A 19,950-nucleotide genomic window follows, 5' to 3' on the forward strand; every position below is an offset into this window, starting at 1 on the left:
ACTCAGTTTAGATAATTATCATGATCTAATTGAAAAAAAAACTCAGAAACCCGTAATTCCATTATAATTTTCGAAAACTTGAAAATTTATAATTAACAAAAAAAATTGAAGACCGATTTAAATTGCAAAAAAGCTACACCCCTGTTTTTATTAGTGAAAACACAGCAGCTAAGCAAGCACATAAAAACAAATTCTTGAATATTTTCGTCGAAAATCCACATTTTATTTCTATGAGCGTTTTTAGCGTTGTTCTGCCCTATCACGAATCGATGTTTATTTTTAATTCATCTTTTTCAAGTCTTTTTTTACTCGCTTGAACCGTACTTTTTAATCGTTCGAGGCCAACTCGCCGCGGTTAAATTTCGTACTATTCTTTTTTTCGCAGTTGCCCTTATTTTATGATGCGGAGCCTATTAACGTACATTGTGGTAACGAACACTTTACCAATATGCTTTTAAATGTAAAGTATTTCGTTTAAGAGTTAAAAAAAAAAAAAAATATTGTATATTAATAGGCCAAATCTTACAGTATTAAATTTCTACTGTGGTCTAATGACTTAAATTAGTCACCAAAGTGTTTGCACACCATTATTATTTGCTATTTGGTCCGCCATTTTTCACAGGAATTGTGAAATATTTTTTCGAGCGAAAGTAGCTTCCACTTTTAGAGCATGATATCACTGAAGCATGGTGTTTTCAAATGTCACATGGTGCTTTAAATGTATTTCGTTGTATTCCTATTCAAAATGAATTTTAATTTTCGGCCTTTCTGTAATGGCGCTTTACAAAAACAGTACTTTCCGGCAATTACACTGATACAACCAGTTGTTTGGATCACTGTACCGTCGCAAAACTGTTGAAACAAGCGCGTAAGGCTTTTCGTGTGCCCTCGTATGACGTTCGTCGTTTTATTGCAAACGCTACGGTTTAATATTGCGCCGATTCGAAAGTTTTGCTTGTCCAAGCAGTCTTGTTAAAGAAAAACTGTGCATTAGCGTGATTTTTTTTCTTGGCATTAGGCGCATTTTTTATATTGTGACTTTTTGACGACTTAGCTTTAGAATTGTGATTTAATTGCTTTTTAAAGAGACAGGCCAACGTAATTATTTGGTCCGTTTCGTTAAACCCTCAAATGACCGGGTTCAGAAATGGATTTTTTTATTTTGGACCGATTTAATGTGGGCTATTATTTTCACATAATACCGAACCTTGAAAACAGCACAAAACACAATATTTTAATATTCCTGAAATTGAACTGGGATCACTAATATTCTCCTGCTGTGAAAACATACATAAAAAATAGCAAATTCTGTGATAAATTAATACAAGAATGCCTCGCAGCTCGGTTGTTATTTACCAGCATTAAAACCCTTTTTGTATGACTCATCTTTCACGATTTCATGTACAGTATTTTTAACAGTAATACAGTATTGTGTTTTTTTATGTAATTTTCCTAAGCCACCGAAAAACGCTGAATCCAACATTACGCTACTCGTTTTTTTTAGTTTATCAGCTATGATAAGGCAGTTAAGTATTTTTGTACAAAATCTGTCCACACACATGCACCGCTACACTTTTTCTCAATTTCGTTCTGTACTATTTCTTCCCGGCACTCCGAATAGCTGATTATATTCATATATTTCGTTTATTTGCAAACTTGTAATAAAACTTTTTACACTTCCAGAGGCTCGAAAAATGTAGGTCCGCAATATGGCTTCAACATTTCTTTTTGTAACAAAAAATGTAGAGTTTTTAAACATATATTCTTACGCCTATGTTCTTATTAAAGCTTCTAGTACACTATGTAACTTCATTCAGTTTTAACCGCTAACAATTCGTAGGGCGACTTATACACAGCAAATGTAACTGGATGCAGTTTTGTTTTCAATTTTTCCGTAAAGCCATTAACAATCAGCAGTAGCAGTTCAAAAACTTACAAACAAAATGGCTACGTTTCCAATAAAAAATGAGACACATCGTGACCACATAAGGTAGTGTTTTTGACAATTTGAATTTAATTAAACAAAATGGAAACCGTTTACCAAACGTAGATTTGCGAAGTATGGACTGGGTAGTTTGTAGGCTTCATCAATAATAAAAATTACAGAGTGACTTAAATCCTTCGCTTTTCCTTGAAAATAAATTTGTTTTTATTGTTGAAAATAATTCGCCTCTCCCCTTAAATGAAAATTATTTTGTCAAAAATCCAGGAAATCAGAATGGTTTCGTGTTTTGTTAACAGTTTGAAAAACAATGAAAATGTGCTGACGACTATGACAGTTATGCCATATGATAAATTGCTAACTGGTATGTGTGCCTTTATAAATCTAAAACGTTCAGCTTCGCATTTTACCACCAAAACATGGACCACCTGTTTAAGAAGCAAAACAGCGCTATATGTTTTGGATTTATAACTTTCCAGAAAGGACAATAACTGTATTTCTTTCATTGATCCAATTCAGAAGCACGAACACGAATATTTTGCGGTTTTTCGAAGCCAAACTAACTAAAACTTGGACTAAAAGAATTTGAATTATTTACCGGTAATAAAGCCCCTATTAGGAAGTAAAATATGTATATACCAGTGGTTTGCTAAGTTTTTTAGTTTGCCAGGGGTTACCATACAGTTTTTTAAAAGTGGCCGGATATGTTAGGATTTACGATGGCTGGCCGGAAGAAAAAAAAATGGCCGAACTTTATTTACTTTTTATTTGGAAACAGAATATCTTTTGGACCATCGTATTCAGACGCAATCTTTTATTAGACAAAGAAATGGATTTTGTTTAAACACGTGCTCGTTTTAATAGTTCAATCGGTTTTGGCGTTATGTTTGTTTTTAAGGACTTAGTAAATCAGTTTAATTTGAAAGGTTTGAAATTATAGTATATAACGCCGCAGTCAAACTTTGGCGACTAAATAAATCTAGTTTTCTACTTCGGTGAATTAGAGCAAGCATATCTCTTAATGATTCCAAAATACGGGTAGCCTATTTACAGTTTATTACCGGAAAACTTTGTCCAATGCAATTTCAGGCTAATTTTTTATGAATTTTTATTTAAACGACAATTATTTAAAGCAAATTATATATTTTGGTAGATCTTTTTAATGTATTCTTTTTTTAATATTCAAGTCAAGATAGGCTAAGTTAACTGGTATATCCGACCGACGATTTTTAATCTTCATGGTATCCGGCCTGCAATCACCAGTCCTTACAGTTATCTGGCCCTTTATGACATTTTTTTCGTGAATTATAGCCAAACGCGACTAATTTTATGCTAATAATTTTAAAGCTAAAATAAAACTAGTTGTCCAAGTCTGGTCACAGCTACTGTACTTTCCAAACCTCATTAGTGAGTGTTTCCGGTTGGTAAAATAATTAATGTATAGAAATTGGCGCACTACGTTAATTTACGTTTACGAACTTTGATATTTTACTACTGGAGTTCTTAATAGAAAACGAGCCTGTTACAAATAACAACATAATGTGTCGAAGGCAGAACACTCGTGGGTCGATTATATGAATTTTATTGCTGATACCGCCGCTTCAGCGTACAGTAAATAAGAGTAACACTGAAACTCGGACAAGTTAGCACGGAAAACGTTAACAAATGAGGACACTGAACAACGAGATTGCAACAGAAACCGTGAACACATTGATGGTATGTCAGTAACTTGACGAAAAGTCTTAACGAGACAAATTAGCTTTAAAAAAAAACATTTGGTTGTGTTTCTGAAAAAATAACTGGTAAAGATTGAAACAAAAAATAGCCCATTAAAATAATTTTATCCATGTGGTACATGGACCGCTGCGTTTGTTGACAAAACAGATTAAAATGCAGTTGACAATGCGAAGTTGCTTGCTCATACCTAACATTTCACAAAAATAAAATCAACTATACCACAATTTACCCGAAGCTTCGGAAATTACTGTTTTCTTTTTTATACTTATCCTGTGAATTAACTTTCTTAAAACTTTCTTAAAATATTTTTTTCTTACGAATGAGCCAAAAAAGGTCGAGTAGATCGACATCATCTTGATTGTTAAGACGTTTCGACACGAACTTGTATCATCTTCAGTTAAGCTCGTATCGAAACGTCTTAACAGTCAAAATGATGTCGATCTACTCGACCTTTTTGGCTTTGCAATTTATTATCAAGCTACATTACAGATCCGTGCAAAATGTACCCAAGTAACTTTCTTAATTGCCGAAAACAATTTAATTTGTGCAATTTAATTATTTAACGCTTTTGGCTTTAAGTGACCAAGGTTACCAATTAGGGTAAATATTAAAAAGGTAACTTTAAACATCGAATGCAATACTGTACAAAAATTGAAACATTTTTGTCTAAAATACAACCGTCGTGGCATCAGAATTCACAAGAGATTGCGGCGGTCAATAACAATCGATTTGTTCGCCTTTTACATTTACGGTAAAGCGGGCTTTTGTACATTGTACAGCAAACAAACAAATATACACTGCAATTGCAACAACGAAAAACAAGTTTCTATTGTACATGCGTGAAAAAAAATCTATATTTTATCGCGTGACTTCTAATTAAACCAATTGGTGGCACATTTTACCAAATATGCCAATATACGATGTCAACAATTTAAAAAGATTTTTTTCCTTATGGGTGAAAACTTGGAAGTTATTTTAAATGAACGGTATACAAGTGTTAAATGTGGCCTTATATTATGTAATGTGATGCAATTGTACAACTATCACATGGATAAAAAATTAAAAATAATCTTTACAAAAAAATGCAAAATCAGCGTTTATCAGATAGAAAAAATTGAAAAACAATCTTTTATCGCAAATGAGTTGACAAATTTAAAAAGCCCTGAAATCCCTTTTTTGGCCAAAAATAAATATTTGTTCTTAGGAAAGTTAGGTCAAAGTGTAATGCGGAAATTTATCACAACAGATTTCAAAGTGTTCACACAATAAGACGAAACCTATTTACAAACGCTTTCTTTACCTTTTCGGTATCAAGCATTCCAAAGCGATGGAAAATTTTCAAGCGGCAATTGTTCAAAGTTAAAAAGCACGAAGGCGAAGTTTATTGGTAGGTGGGCTTAAAGTTTGGCCTCAAAGGAATTTTGGCCGAGATAGTTTGACCTGGGTTTTCGAACGCTTGCTTCCACAGACTTGTTTCTTCCTCCGTTGAACCTTTCACTGATTTGTCAGATGTTTCTGCGGGGAAAAAACAAACACCTGAACTTACAGATTCTTAAATATATAAATCGGGTAATCAGGTGGCACCAGGGAGTCGAGCCGGAACCGAACCGGAACTTTATAAACCGGTTTTGGGTCAATTTTTTCCGAACCGTAACCGAACCTGAACCGTTTTTTGTAAGATTTTAAGGAGCCAAACCGGAACTGAACCGAATAATTTGAAAGTACCTGAACCTTAACCGAACCCGAACCTGTAAATAAAAGCGGTTCGCTCCTGCATGACGTCACAACTTCTATTTTACAGAGTCGAGTTACGCCATATTCGAAATTTATGAAAAAAATATGAATATTGAATGTAAAAATCTTTAATTTTTTATATTTTAGATATTTTTATAATGAGTTGCTGTTTTTTTAATACGTCACGTAACTTAGATTAAATGACTTACAATTCAAAAATTATTCTCTACATTTATCGACCCACATTTTGAGATTTAACGCAAATTATATTGTATCTGAACCGGAACTTTATGAACCGGTTTTGAAATAGCGACGGTCGAACCGGAGCTGAACCGGAACTTTTAAATTCCTCCGAAATGAAACCGGAACTGAACCGAATTTCGAAAAAATCCTTGAACCCGAACCGAACCTGAACCGGAAAAGTCAAACGGTTTGACTCCCTGGGTGGCACTATATAAAGACAAACTGCATTCATTCTCGACAAGCTTTCGTTTATCACATCAGGTTCAGCTCGAACTTCCTTTTTGCTTTATATAAGTGTGTATCTCTGATTTGGAAATATGTATTTAACAGCATTTTATTTTTTACCTTTTCTACCTTGGATTTCAACTGTTTACACAATTTTTTCCAAAAAAACAGCGTATTGTTTTTCTAGGGTATTTGTATACTGTTTTTTGAAATGACAAAAATATCTACCACACAATCCCAAGAGTATTGCATAAACCCGAAAAAATGACTGAATTGTGTTTCACAACCGTGCTTCATAAAGTCAAAATAGAAATTTGATTCCTCTTTGATTTCGACTTTGACCTTATGAACAAAGGTTGTGTGGAAGCTTATAGAGAATGAATACAATTTGACGTTAAGAGTGACACATGATTATCCTATTTAGACTTACACGAATACGGAAAATATAAAAATCACACCGGAATCCTTCGGGAAAGATAATAATTAAACGTCGGTCTATGAAGTACTTAATACCAGTGTTGTAATGACTTAAGTCACTGTTTTCACATGGCTTGATTTATTTATTTTGCCCAAAATGGCTGGACTTGGACTTAAGTAATTTTGTCAAATAACTTTCTTTTTTTTTATAAAATATTTTTGTTATGAGATTGGGTTATTTCTCTCAATGTACCTAAAACAATTTTCATGCTGTATATGGCGGTTTGGTTATTTTTGGTCGAGTTATATCTCTCATAATGAAACACCAACAATTGTAATGCTTTTTGACAAAAATGACTTTGACTTGAGTTATTTTTCCTAATGACTTGACTAAGTTTAAGTATTTAAGTTAAACTCGACTCTTACTCGCGTTATTTCCCAAATACCCGTCGTACTCTCAAATTGAACTCGTGTGAGTTACCTGGTGTGTTGGAGAGCCTTACTCCGCCGATAACCACCGCTTTGCCGATCGAGTAGGTGAGTCCGCACACCAGAATCTCGAAGAAGTTCTTCTCAAACTCTTCTTGCTTGAATCCGCGGTAAATGAATTTGTGGTGGAAGCTAATTCAGAATGCAGAAAAGTTTAACTCAAAAATTAAAATTAAGGTTTATCTGAAATATTAGGCGTACTCGAAATTAAAGCTCAACCACAATTTTAGGTAAACTGAAAATTAAACAAATATAAAATTGTTCGTCTGACAAGGATTGTTATCATAGATGCCAACGTTTCGATTGCTCTGAAAAAGATTATCTGAATAGATCCTCCAAACGATGGCTCGTTTAACAAAAATCTTGGTCTCACTTACAATTGTATAGTTAATAAAATCCCTGGCAGCAACAGTATATTCATTGGAAATGAAAAGCAACTTAAAAATGTAGCTCGGGGCTTGTAAATCAACGTTAACAATATTTGAGGTTTAATTTTGACTGCAATTCAAGTTAAGCACACCCAAATCCAGTTATTATGTAACAACAATCTTGGGTAACGACATTATAAAGGTCACCTGCAAATTGAAGTTATAAAAATAAACCTTGAAATTTAACCGCATTCAAATTTTAACCACAAATAAGCAAACACAATTTTGTGAATAATGGCGTTGCGGAAAAAACATCCAGGAAAAGTCTTACAAAGTGATGATAGTTAATTTGTCCTTTACAAAAACACAAAAATAAATAGTTCACAAAAATAGAAAGCTTTAAAATTAAGTAAACGTTAGCTTACGAACCAAGGGTTGTCTGAGTCTTTCGCAACTGAACTTCGCATCTTGGCTGCGTGGAAGCGGTCTGGGATCATGTAGCACTTTATGTAGGTGCGCCGTTTGTTCCTGAAACAACAACAATTAATTAAAACTGTATACTTATATCAAATATGGATACAGGGTTTCAACAGTACAACGGGGGCCTTCAAAAAGGCGAAATGTTACGGAAATATATGGTTTCGCCTTATGAATAGATTCCGTCGAATTATGAAAAATATTCATTGGAATATTGAACTGATGATGCCTATTCATAAGTCGAATAATTTATTTCGGTCGAAATTACTTTATGTTTTATACCTGTTTTTACAAACAGCCTAAACATCAACTGACACGAAAGGAACAATATTTGTTAACATTTTATTGTCTGCGGGAGATTTCTTACTTGCGAAAAGGTTTCAGTTTAAAATAACAAACTTGACCAAATTAGATTAGTAAATTATTTCCTCTGTTTTTTATCTAAATTAAGAAAGTCTTATATTACCATTTATATGAATAAAATTTAAAAATTTTTTGCATCACAAAATCCATTGTTTTTTGCATTAATATGTTCCGAAATACGGTTTTACAAGTTCTATGTAACAAACTAATACCATAATTTTTGTAAGCGGTTATTTACTTGATGACTGAGCTTGGCATGACCAGCCGTTCCACTTGATTGACCATGATGTGAATCTCGTTCTCGTCTTCCTCTTTAGCGCCGCTGGCGGACGTTTTTACTACTGGGATTTTGGCTCCAGTGAGCGACGTGTATTCCTTGCGTACCATGATGTCGGTTTTGTCAGCGCGAGAGAATCGACTGTGATAAAAAAGAAAAAGGGTAAAAATGCGAAAAGAGAACAAAAGTTGAGTAAGGGAATCAGAGTTTATTATCTAGGTACCTCGTCCGCCCTTCAATGTCGATAATATTCAAATTATTGATTTAACTACGGACCTTATGTCAAAGTTTTTTTGATATTTCGACAAAACATTGTTTGTCAACAAAGAGATATTTTTTTTATTTTTTTTACGTGATATTTTCTGTTTACTTAACTTTCAAAACTTCACTGTTTTTATTACGTGTAAGGTTCCAACCAAAGGAATTGTTTGACGATTTATGATTTTTCAATGATATTGTAAGCTATCTTCGGCCGTTAAAACACTTGTAGCATCTAGCCGTCTACTAGTTAATTTTTTACTTGTATGTTTAATGTCCATTGAAGAGATGGTAATCCATTTATTGACTTTAATTCATAACTTTAATATTTTTCATACTGGGTTAATATAAGTTTCGAGGATTGGCACTAGGAAGGTAAACTGGGTAAAAAGTGACAGATAAGATTAGAAATAATGAAATATTTGCCCATTACAAAATAAATGTCCTCGAAATGATTTTCCTTTTTACTACATGACACAGAGCAATTAATTTCTGTCTGACTGATGTTCATATAAGTTCGCATAGACACAAAAATTAGGGTTATTATATAAACTGTTGCTGTTAGGCATAAAATAAACAATTTTTCTCTGCTGACAATTTTGTTTGAATAATAATCAGAGTCTTTAGGATGACAGAATGGAACATGGGGCGTCATAACTTAGGGACTAAATATAATTGCCAAAAGAGCTGTTTTAATTGGAAATAATATTTAATCAATCATAAAATACAACTTACGTTCCCTTGGCAGGACAGGTGGTCCGTGGTTCAGGCCCATCAGCAGGAAAGTAGGTGAAAGTTACGCTTAAAACCGCCTAAAAAATAGTAAAAAAATGTCAAGTATATGAAGCAGCGCTAAACAATGTTAATTTTTCCGAGTCTACACTTTGGAGCTATTACGTGCTTTTCTTGTAAACCGTTTGTTACTTGTTTTATATGAGGTCACGACAAAAGGTTTTGTTCAGTGATAAGACTGCCACCAGATTGTCGTTAAATCAATAAACAACCCAAACATGAAAAAAGCCTTCAAAGATTTTTTGGGCCTAATAATTCCACAAATGGTTTTCGTAAGATCTGAAACGTCTCGTCGTTCAACATGAATTTTTTTCTCTTTTTTTGTAGCTTTAATGTTTTTGCGATTTTCTAGCTTTTTTCTTAGAAGGGTATAGATTTAAAAGTGATTTTGTTATGAATTTTCAAGCGAGCGTTAACATTTTCTAAAGCACATAATGTCCTCCTGTAACACCTGTAATGAACTCGTGTAATACATGCCTCAATTACCAGTCACTGGCTAAAAATAACTATAAAATAAATTTCGCTGCTATATTCTGTGGCGTGATTTTAACCGCCTGAAGTATCCAGTGACAGAAACATTTTAACACTAGACTACTTCTTTTTATTGCCATTTGTAAAAGTTGATGACGATTAATTAAAAACGTAATGTGTGATATGTGGGGAGTTTTATCACACATTTTAATTTCGTAAGGTTGATTTTAAACAACCCTTATATCGACGTACAGTCACTAAAAATCCTTATGTTTATCTTACTTTTACAAACAAATTGAATAATAGCGGTTACATGTTAGCATCATAAAAAAACTATACATTAACAAAACTTCAAAATTTAATTAACAACAATTAAAAATACTATTAACAACTATTCAAAACACTATTAACAATAATTTAAAATACTATTAATAAAAATTTAAAATACTGTTAATAATAATTCAAAATACTATTAACAATAATTTAAAATACTATTAACAACAAATCAAAATACTATTAACAACAATTCAAAATATTATTATTAACACCAATTTCAAATATTTGAAACTTTATTAACAACAAAATATTACCTTATCAAAAACGCCAGGAAAAAAATCATTGTTTTTTTCCGCTGAGCATACCTGATCGTTACCGTCTTCTTGAACAGGAGTCACTTCTGCAAAAATAAAATAACAAAAATAAACAACAGCCGCTGGGTGGCGATATGGATCCACGAATTAAGCTGCGATATAAGACTGTAGTGTCAGTATGTAAACCTACCAAGCATCAATATCTTAAGCAGCATAATCTAGAATACCATAGTATTAGGACCAACGCACAATAAAGCCAAATATGTAGTAATATCCATGACAGAATAAGAACTTAATCGTATGAACAAGACCAAAACCTGTCGGAAGACGTCTTAAATTCACCTGAATAAGGCCTAAATGGCCGAAATAACATCTGAAACTGTGGGAAAGGGTGTGGAACGATCATCGGCCGAAAGTTTTTCGCCAACAATTTTGTCCATATTGAAAATTTGTTTGAAAACTTAGTGCAGGACGGGTCTCTAAGCGAGCGGCTTTAGTTCGCAAGTTCTTTTGAAACTAAAACAGCTGAGTGCATCTGCATTTTCCTACCTTCATTCATATTGGTAGCGAGCGAATTGTGGCTGGCTGCTGGTGACACCTTCGTTTCTTCCTCCTAAAAATCACTATTTGGTTAGACGTGGTAAGAATATCAAACCCACACAGAATACGCACGGATCTGTAATGCAGCCTAATAATAAATTTCCTACAGTAAGTATTTGACTAGTTAATGCATTTCAAAACCTAAAAGGTCGAGTAGATCGACATCATCTTGAAGAGGTTCGTATCGAAACGTCTTAATTAAGATGATGTCGATCTACTTTTAAGGCTTTGAAATTCATCAACTAACCAAATACTTTGTCCCATAATGGCTAAGAGTGCAATAAGACGTAGTAAGAATAACTCTTTGTTCATTTTCAACATCGAGCTATTCGAGACATTTACAAAACGCTACCACAGCATTTTGTTATTTTTGCCGTTTCCAAGTTGGTTTCAGCACTTAGTGGTTTAGTTAAGACGTAATAAGAATATCAAAGCCCATACAGAAGTATAGGTATCATCTTGAACGTTTCGAATAACTCTTTATTCATTTTCAACATCAAGTCCGTAAAAAAGATACGTCCTCGCGTTTTTTGGCAGGCTTGCGGATGATACTCTCCAGCCTGCGTTGCGTAGAAACGTTCAAAAGCTCCCCACTTCTGTATGGGCTTTGATATTCTTATTACGTCTTACTACAACCTCCAACCATTATGCTCCAAGGTTTAGTTAAGTTTTTGAAATATACTATGCCTGGTAGCAACAGCATGTTTATGGTTTAGTTCAGGTTCATAAAAATCCAGTTTATATAAAAACTTCATGGAAAATTAAAAATGGTTTTTTTTGGTTTGTTTTTGAATAGGACTTTCATGAATCCATAGTTGTTGTTCAACACTTTGTGATAAATTTCGGTTTAGCTGGGGTCCGGACCGTCCGGCGTTTTTCGGCCGAATCTCAGCTCAATTGGGCTCTTCCCTTCTCTAATAGGAAGCCGACAATGTTTCGACAGGCCCGAAAACCAATCGGCGGCTATCTGTGGAAGTTGTTAATCCAGCAAAACAATCGAGGTTGTTGTGAATAAGTACGCCAAAGTGCGATGTTGATACTAATACACACTTGTACATATAGGCGCTTATTTATAGACGACCATCGCTTTCAATGCTTTGGTTTGTTCGATGAAATGAGATAGAATTACATTCGAAATACTGTGTTTCGCTTCCATAGTGTGGTTTATGATTTGTTTGAATGTATTTCCACCATAATTCGACTTAATATACAAGTTCCAAGTCCTTTGTCAAATGAACCACGTATACAAGCGTTTACTTAACGCTGTTTATAAATTTTTCCTTTTGAAAATCAGTAAAATGCTGACAAAAGTACATTGCAAAATTTTAGGATACTGATACAATTGTTTTTTCTTGAATATCTTCCGAGAAAGTCATGATTTGGTAAGTTTGACGAACATTCGAAATACTGTTTTTTGGTTATTAGTCTGGTATAGTTTGTTTTAATGTATATCCACTACCATTTACTTCCAAATCTATTGACATTACCACGTACAAGATTTTAGCGCTGTTAATAAATATATCCAGGTAGTAAAGTAGTGACGCGAATAATAGTTTTGAAAATTTTGTGATACTCGTACAATTTTGTTGTCTGTTTCTTAATTAGCACGAATTCGTTTATTGAGAAAACATTTACAAAGCCCTTCGTAAAGATTTTAAGTGATTTAGTTTTATTTAAATGTCTCATTCCTAAACGTATAACTATACGGTGATATAGAAGATCCTATGTATATAAATGCATTCCAGATATCCTGTATATTATAAATCCGCCAAATTTAAAACACTAGTAAATTTGATTCTACCATATTGGTTATGTCGCGACCCATTGGTGGGTTGCAAAACTATTTCAGGTGGATCAAGCTTTTCTAAATGTTACAGTTTTTTATTAGATCGGGGAATTATTGCATTATCATTACGTAATATTTATGCAACAATGTAACCAAGATGTAACAATTAGATTGGGTTGCATTAATTATTTCAGTATGACGCCAGTAGTAAAGATGCGGGTTTTATGTAACTTTATTCGTTTGGTCGCACAATAAAACTTGCATTAAGAGTGGGTCGCGAACTGAAAAAGTTTTGGAAGCATTGTGTTAAACAATACAACTTACTAATATGAATAGATCTTATAACTAAAAAGCATATTTTTCTGTAAACAAGCTCTCACTTTTTTCTCTTCCTCTTCTTGTTGCTCTTGCTCTTTCTCTTCTTGCTCTTCATCCTTTGCTTCGTTGGAGGAGACGCTTGTGATGCTGATCTGGCGCTTGGGACTTGCTCCGGAGGTCTTCTGGTCGATCTCATCCAGGATGTCGCTGAGGACAGCCTGGAAGACCTCCTTTTGCTCCTGTTGCGTGGCAACCGGGGAGGGATGCGGACTTGGAGGAAGATCTAAGGAGGAAATTTAATGAAAAAATTAAATGTAATGTCGTTACAATTCTAATTACTTCAATCAACTAGAAAAATTAAAAAATTAAATATAAAAACGTAATAATTCAACATATTCATTTTCAACATTTTTTAACATGAATAAAGAGTTATTCGAAACGTTCAAATTGCTGCCTACCTCTGTATAGGCTTTAAAACAGAAAATAGATAGAAAAACAAGCTTATTAATAAGGAGGAAATTTGAGGAAACAATTAAATTTAAGATGGTACTATTAGGCTCATGATCGGGCGAGTTTTACCAAAGTGTTGTGCTTTGTTGCTAAGTTAATGACTTGACTTGAGGATGACTTGCTCTAGTAATGACTTGACTGTGACTTGACTTGGGCAACTGATGACTTGGACGTGTTATGAGAAAGGATTTTTAATGAATGACACATGTGCCAGTGTTTCGTTTGTCTAAATGAGTAAAGAAAAATAAGTGCCCCCCTAATTTTTGTAATATTAACTCACATCGTGAGACGAACGTGCGGCAAGTGGACGACAAGTGCTGGTAGGCGACCACCGCAGGTTCACCCGGGGGTTTAGGATTGCGCCAGACCCCATTGCTGTCTTGCGATACAGCCAAACACGACAAGCCAGCGTTTTCTAAAAATAGCTTCTTTTAGCGCACGTTTTAATCGAAGGGGCATTCAAAAACAGCGCCTATGGGACACAGGACAGTGCTGTAAACAAGTTATTTTGAAATGACCCAAGTCCCAGTCAAGTCATTTGGAAAATAACTTAAGTCCAAGTCAAATCATGTGGAAAATAACTTAAGTCCAAGTCAAGTCATTTGAAAAATAACTAAAGTCCAAGTCAGATGTTTTGAATAAATAACAAGACAAGTCCCAGTCAACTCATATTTAGGGCAAGTCAAATCCAAGTCAAGCCCTTGTCAAAAAAATGCAAACTTAAACCATTAAAATTGGTAAACTCGTCCTAATATGAGCAATAACTCTACTAAATAATAATAAAAACGCAACATATAGCAACAAATGATTTTATTTGCAAAAATTAGGATAAATGCCCTATTCTACAAAATAATGCTTAATGAAAACACGATTTTCAACCAAGTCATTTGTACAACATACTCCATCCATGCCATGTCATTTAAAAACAATGACTTTGCATTTACGTTAATTCATTGGCTTAAGTCATTACAACCCTGGGACAAAAACTGGGGTCCGTAGACCCATAGAGGCCAAACCTGGGCGTGCAGAGGATTTTTAGACACCCTGGATTTCTTAAGAGGCGTCAAAACACTATTAGTGTGTAACATTAATTTCTGTAGCACAGTTCTAGATTAGCAAAAGTGTTCAAAAATGTGAAATTTATCATGTATCACAAGGTCACAGAACCCCAAGACTATTTTATTAATTAATTTCACGTAAATTCATTTTTGTGATTTGATGTCAAGTTTTGCGCATTGCTATGGAATCTTTTTACCCTTAGGGCACTCCAAGAAAGTTGCAATACGCCAAATGGCTTGTTTCAGTAAAAATGTGTTAAACAACGCAAAAGCTGTTATCTTACAGCTCTCAAGTAAATATGTAATTAATGTTATTTTTTGCACTGGCTGGGAAAAACGCTCTAGAATTTTGAAAGTTCGGCTCCCATGTTACGTAGAATAATCTAGGTGGTACGTGGACAAAAATTATTTTTCCATATAGACCTAGTTAATAAATAAAAAATAAACCGAATTTTCTATAGGACGAAATTTTGATCGAAGAAAACGTTTTGGCTCCTTAAATGTAGTTAGACTTCATTCCAGTTTCAAATTTTTCGGACCAAAAACAGCGCGATTATTCAGTCTTCTTGTTTTTGGGGACGGAAATTTGTGACATCATCTCCCCCTCCGACGCTGTTTGAAGAAACCAAAAAGCCTTTTTTCAAGGGGCCGCGTTTAAAAAATTATAATCCGCTGACTTAGATTAGTAACCGCAGTTGGTTTGTCTGTTGTTGTAAAATCATGTTGCCAATAAGGTGCGATAATCCTTAACAGGCTTGCCTAACGTAACTATCTATAAGTTCTTAAAATATTCACGGGGCCATGTAATTCTGCTGTTGGCTCCGGAAAACACTAATCCCGTAAAAAAGTTCATGGAACGCAGGGTTAGAAGTTAGTAGTACACCGCAGTTCGTTTATCTTTTGTAAAAACATGTCGGCAATAAAGTGCGATGATTCTTAACAGGCTTGCCTAACGCTACTGCTTATAAGTTCTTAAAGTATTCGAGGGGCAATGTAATTAGGCTGTTTGCTCCGGAAAACACTAACCCTGTATGCACTCGTATGCATGTGCGCGTGTGTACGTGACAAAAAGGTCCAAGAAATACTGGAAACAACTAACTCTAAAGTTAAGTTGCTCTGTGAAGGCAGTTCACAAAGAAAACTAAACAAGAATATTTTAAGCAAGAAAAGTGGCTCTTTGCAGTCAACCAAGTAAAAAATGTGACTCTTGGTCTATTACTGGTTGGCACCCATGCTCTAAAGCAGGGAAAAAAATAAAATCAGTCAACAGATTTAGAAACTTTGACATTTATTTAACAAGTCCCGCAGTGTGAATAAACAATCGTTATACGTAGCTTAAACAATATTTGTTAGGGTGCAACGTTTCAAATAAATCTATCTTGGCAAATGTACTTGAATAAGAAATCCTGGTAGAATAAAAACGCATTTTTCATTGCATATTTCCGAACGAGACTTATTTTATTGCATGACGTTTTTACCATAACGTGATCCATCCCTACTCAGATCCTTTTCCTTTTTGTAAAATCAGTCAACAGATTTAGAAAACTAACTCCTGCAGTATGAATAAAAAATCGCTATACGTAGCTTAAACAATATTTGTTCAGGTGCGACGTTCCAAATAAATCTATCTTGGCGAAGGAACTTGTGTAAGAAAGAAACAGGGTGATATTAATTCATGTCCATATGTGCAACGTGTGGTTCTTTGCGGTCAACCAAGTAAGAAATATTGGCTTGTTTTCTGAATGGTTGGCAACCCCTGCTCTAAAGGGTTTCATTGCGTAGCTTTCGGGTTGTTTCCTCGCTTGAAGCGCGTTTCACACAGGAAGGGCGAGGCGTTCAATCGTTTATTGACATCCTGTTAATCGTTTCGTCAGTTTGATGCCACATAAAACCGGTTACGTCATTTGTGCTGGGGAACAAGGCATAACATTGGTGTGTATGGATTAAACTACTGCCTACACCCGCCAAGCCATTTATTCAGCCCGCGGCCAAATTTTCACAAAACTTTTGAAAGCAAAAACAAGCCCATATGTGTTTTATTGATCAATATACTTTCGAATAATTAAATCACACTTGTAAATTATCACCTTTAACCTTCTCTTAGCTTGTCTAAACAAAATATTTACAGTTTTATTTTAAGAGAAATCATTCTTTATTTCCCGTGTTTGTACATAGCTTTTTGACCCAGGACTTCCAGAACATTCCTGTTTCACCTGCGGCACCACATCAAAAATACTTGACCATCCCTGTTTTACTTTATAAGTTTTTCAGTGGGTCTCTGTTCGTTTAGCTTAAAAATTAGCACCAATACAATTCTATTACTATCGGCTGAGTATTAATCTTTCATGTAAGTCGCGATTAAAGAAACATTACTGAACCTGGCCTATTTATTTAACCCACCCATTCCCAGTATTTTGGTATCTTCTATAATCCTTTATTTACCAAAGACGTATAATTATCATATTATATACACAAATGTTGTGTTTTCCCCGTATTAAAAATCACAATTCACTTCAAATAAAAAAAAACTGGCTCGGCAGTTAACCTAAAATACTATTTTCAAAGAAGAACACATTATTCGTTGGAAGCTAAACCATGACTTAAATTCTAATTTTAGTTTTTGTATAGACTATAAAGCAGTGGTCTTCAATCGTTTAAAAAGCGTCCACAATTTGAATAGATTGAAATAAGAATTTACATTGCGACCCAATTTTGTGTCAGACACGAATCAAAATATTTCAATTAGGTCTAATGCTGGAACTAAGTAACACGAGCGAATATGCGTGAACTATAACACAATTACAGAGAACTGTGGCTATAAACATGTCCACAAAAATTATCGCTTTTACGAAGTTTTAGTTAACATATAAATTGTAATTTAACAAACGAACGAACACAAAAATTTTTGCAAACGCGGCTTCACTTTACATAAGCATAACCGCATGTCATGCCTTCATGTTTTTAATATCATGCTAATTGCGCTGAATCGAGCTTCACAAAACCATTGCGTTGAAAACGGAATAAGTATTTCCATTCCACTAGTTGGTATCGGGTGTCGGTTTTGACTCAATATAATCGGACATCCGACAATCGCGTCATCGCGCAAAACAAAGACCCACAGTGACGTTACATTCACCTGTTTCCTCGGTCACTGGTGGGCGCTCAAGGGCGGCGAACACCATGTCCCAGCCCGACTGGTATTTTTCCGACTGGCTCCATGACGACATAATGACGTCATCCGATTTAAGGGGCTTGTTGGGCGCCGGTCCGCCGTTCCTGGATTTCAAAGGTGCCTTTGTTATTTTATTAAGTTAAAATATTCAACAACTTGACTTGTTTCAAGATGTGTAGAAAGTAGTAACACCCATAAACGAAGTGAATTGTATATCTAAACCGACTTGGTGGTTATTAGAGGGGGGTACATTCTTTATTGGGGGCGTAAATGAAGGATTTCCACCTAAAAACCGTTTTTGTTTCGGATCAAGGCAGTTAAGGTTAGCAACCGTATTCCTAACTCAAAGGCATCGGTGTATTTTGGGGCGGGTTTTCCTTTTTCTACAACGCATTTTAGGCTTTGAAGCGATAAGAGCCTCAAAGTGAAGGCTACTTTTTATAGCCAGCGCTCAACTTTTGTTGAAATCTTTTGGATTTCTTTCTAATCGACCAGGTTTCAAACCAGGCAACTTTAATAAGTTACTATTACCAACCGCTCCCTATGGAATAACTAAATCTTATATCGCAGTTTAATTCGTTTATTATTATTAGTGTTAATGAAAGGAAAGCACGTTACCTATGTTTAGTTCGAAAATGTTAAAGTTTAAAACCGAGCAGTTGCATTATTTGCAACTATGGCGAAATATTTGTGCATCTAAATTAATTTTTTGAAAGCATGTTATTCTTAACACCTGAATGTGTCAAAATATGTGTACAGTATTTTTTTGCGGCACAGTAGTTGTGCTGTGATTGTAAAATTTACAATTATCAGTTGTCTGGCGTTTTTCTAAAATCATCAGGCGCTATTTACGACACCACAAACTCAGCCGATTGTTTGTAATGAATGGGCTTCAGTCAGACAACCGCATCTGAAATATGACGTCACAACAATGCTATTAAAAATAAAAACTTTTCGGTACAACCGGCGTCAATTATGACGTACATAAACGCGTGGGTCTATTATTATCTTCTGATTTGTAAAACCGTTGTTAATTTAACAAAGATGAACACATTTTACTGTTTTAAGATGTTTTTTGATTTTTAGTGGTTTTTAAACTTGTGGGGAATTTAGTGTTTTTAGCGTGGAAATTTTTCGGTATGATTTATATTTTCATCTTTTTCAGCTTATAGAAAAAGTGTTATACCGGTATTTCAATTAATACAATAAAAACAGACATTTTGACGCAACATATTTCGTCATATTTGTGTTGTGTTTGATTGCAATCATTAGTTAAAGTTTTTTTTTTGTGGGGGGGCGGGGGGCAGGTTCTTTAAAGTTAAAAAGGCATTTTGCTTTGGCTGTCATGAGTTGTTTTAAATGGAGGGAATAGCGCTTACGAATATCTCAAGGGCACATATAATTTAGTTGAAAGTTAAAATCGCCATGTAGACCTAGATTAGACCTAAATTCGTGGCACTTTTCGTTGCACAACCATATAACAATTGCCACAGGAAAAGTAAGTATATAAGTATTTAAGCAAGCATTTATCACATTAGCACATATTGAACTATACCACAGAAAACTGTTAAAATATTCCCAAAAGAATCCAAAGTATTACGGTACGTTGGTGCTTTAAAATGGGATCAATTTTGTCACGAATGTCTCAATTTAAGTAGCAAAACAAAACCTGTGGCATTAATACTGGATATAAATATTCTAAATTATTTTAAGAAAAGTATTAAGTACAAGCCCTTCAAGGAAAGAGTTTTTTAAACTTACATGCTGACCCCTATTCCCTGCTCCTGTGCCCTTCTCAAAACCTCCCTGATGTGCATGACCTCTGAAGGGGTCAGGTGACTGAGGTCAAGCGACGACATTGTGACGTAACAATAAAGAGAACTAATACAGCTGTTACAATTGAAAAAGGGAAGTTAACATCTAAAAAGTAAGAAACACAACGATTTAGTTAGGAAAATGACAGTTTGTAAAAGATTTTAGTTAATACAGATTCCGTTTAGGCCTGAGTTGCCAAACTGAATGTCAGAACTATCAGAATAATTTACGCTATAAAATTTTCTTCTCTTACACTTGCATTGTCGCATATACATTAAGATTAGACAGTAAACTAGGACAAAAGATAT

General features: G+C 34.5%; 2 protein-coding genes across 2 annotated transcripts; both read right to left on the minus strand.

Moving 5' to 3' along the window:
- Window positions 1–4,403: 4,403 nt before the first annotated feature.
- On the minus strand, window positions 4,404–8,383 carry LOC146158135 (synaptotagmin-like protein 1). The gene is made up of 4 exons (XM_083385666.1): window positions 8,234–8,383; window positions 7,585–7,683; window positions 6,780–6,919; window positions 4,404–5,194 (listed from the first exon to the last, which is right to left on the minus strand). The coding sequence occupies exons 1-4, from the start codon at window positions 8,380–8,382 to the stop codon at window positions 5,061–5,063; spliced, it is 522 nt and encodes a 173-aa protein (XP_083241792.1). The 5' UTR covers window position 8,383; the 3' UTR covers window positions 4,404–5,060.
- Window positions 8,384–9,261: 878 nt separating this feature from the next.
- LOC146158136 (uncharacterized) lies at window positions 9,262–19,733 on the minus strand. The gene is made up of 6 exons (XM_083383801.1): window positions 19,589–19,733; window positions 17,792–17,931; window positions 13,150–13,370; window positions 10,933–10,996; window positions 10,435–10,469; window positions 9,262–9,342 (listed from the first exon to the last, which is right to left on the minus strand). The coding sequence occupies exons 1-6, from the start codon at window positions 19,684–19,686 to the stop codon at window positions 9,262–9,264; spliced, it is 639 nt and encodes a 212-aa protein (XP_083239927.1). The 5' UTR covers window positions 19,687–19,733.
- Between the last annotated feature and the right edge of the window lie 217 nt (window positions 19,734–19,950).

The sequence above is a fragment of the Ascidiella aspersa genome, chromosome 3 (assembly GCF_963924565.1).
Source record: "Ascidiella aspersa chromosome 3, kaAscAspe10.2, whole genome shotgun sequence".
In the NCBI taxonomy this organism is placed as follows: Eukaryota; Metazoa; Chordata; class Ascidiacea; order Phlebobranchia; family Ascidiidae; genus Ascidiella; species Ascidiella aspersa.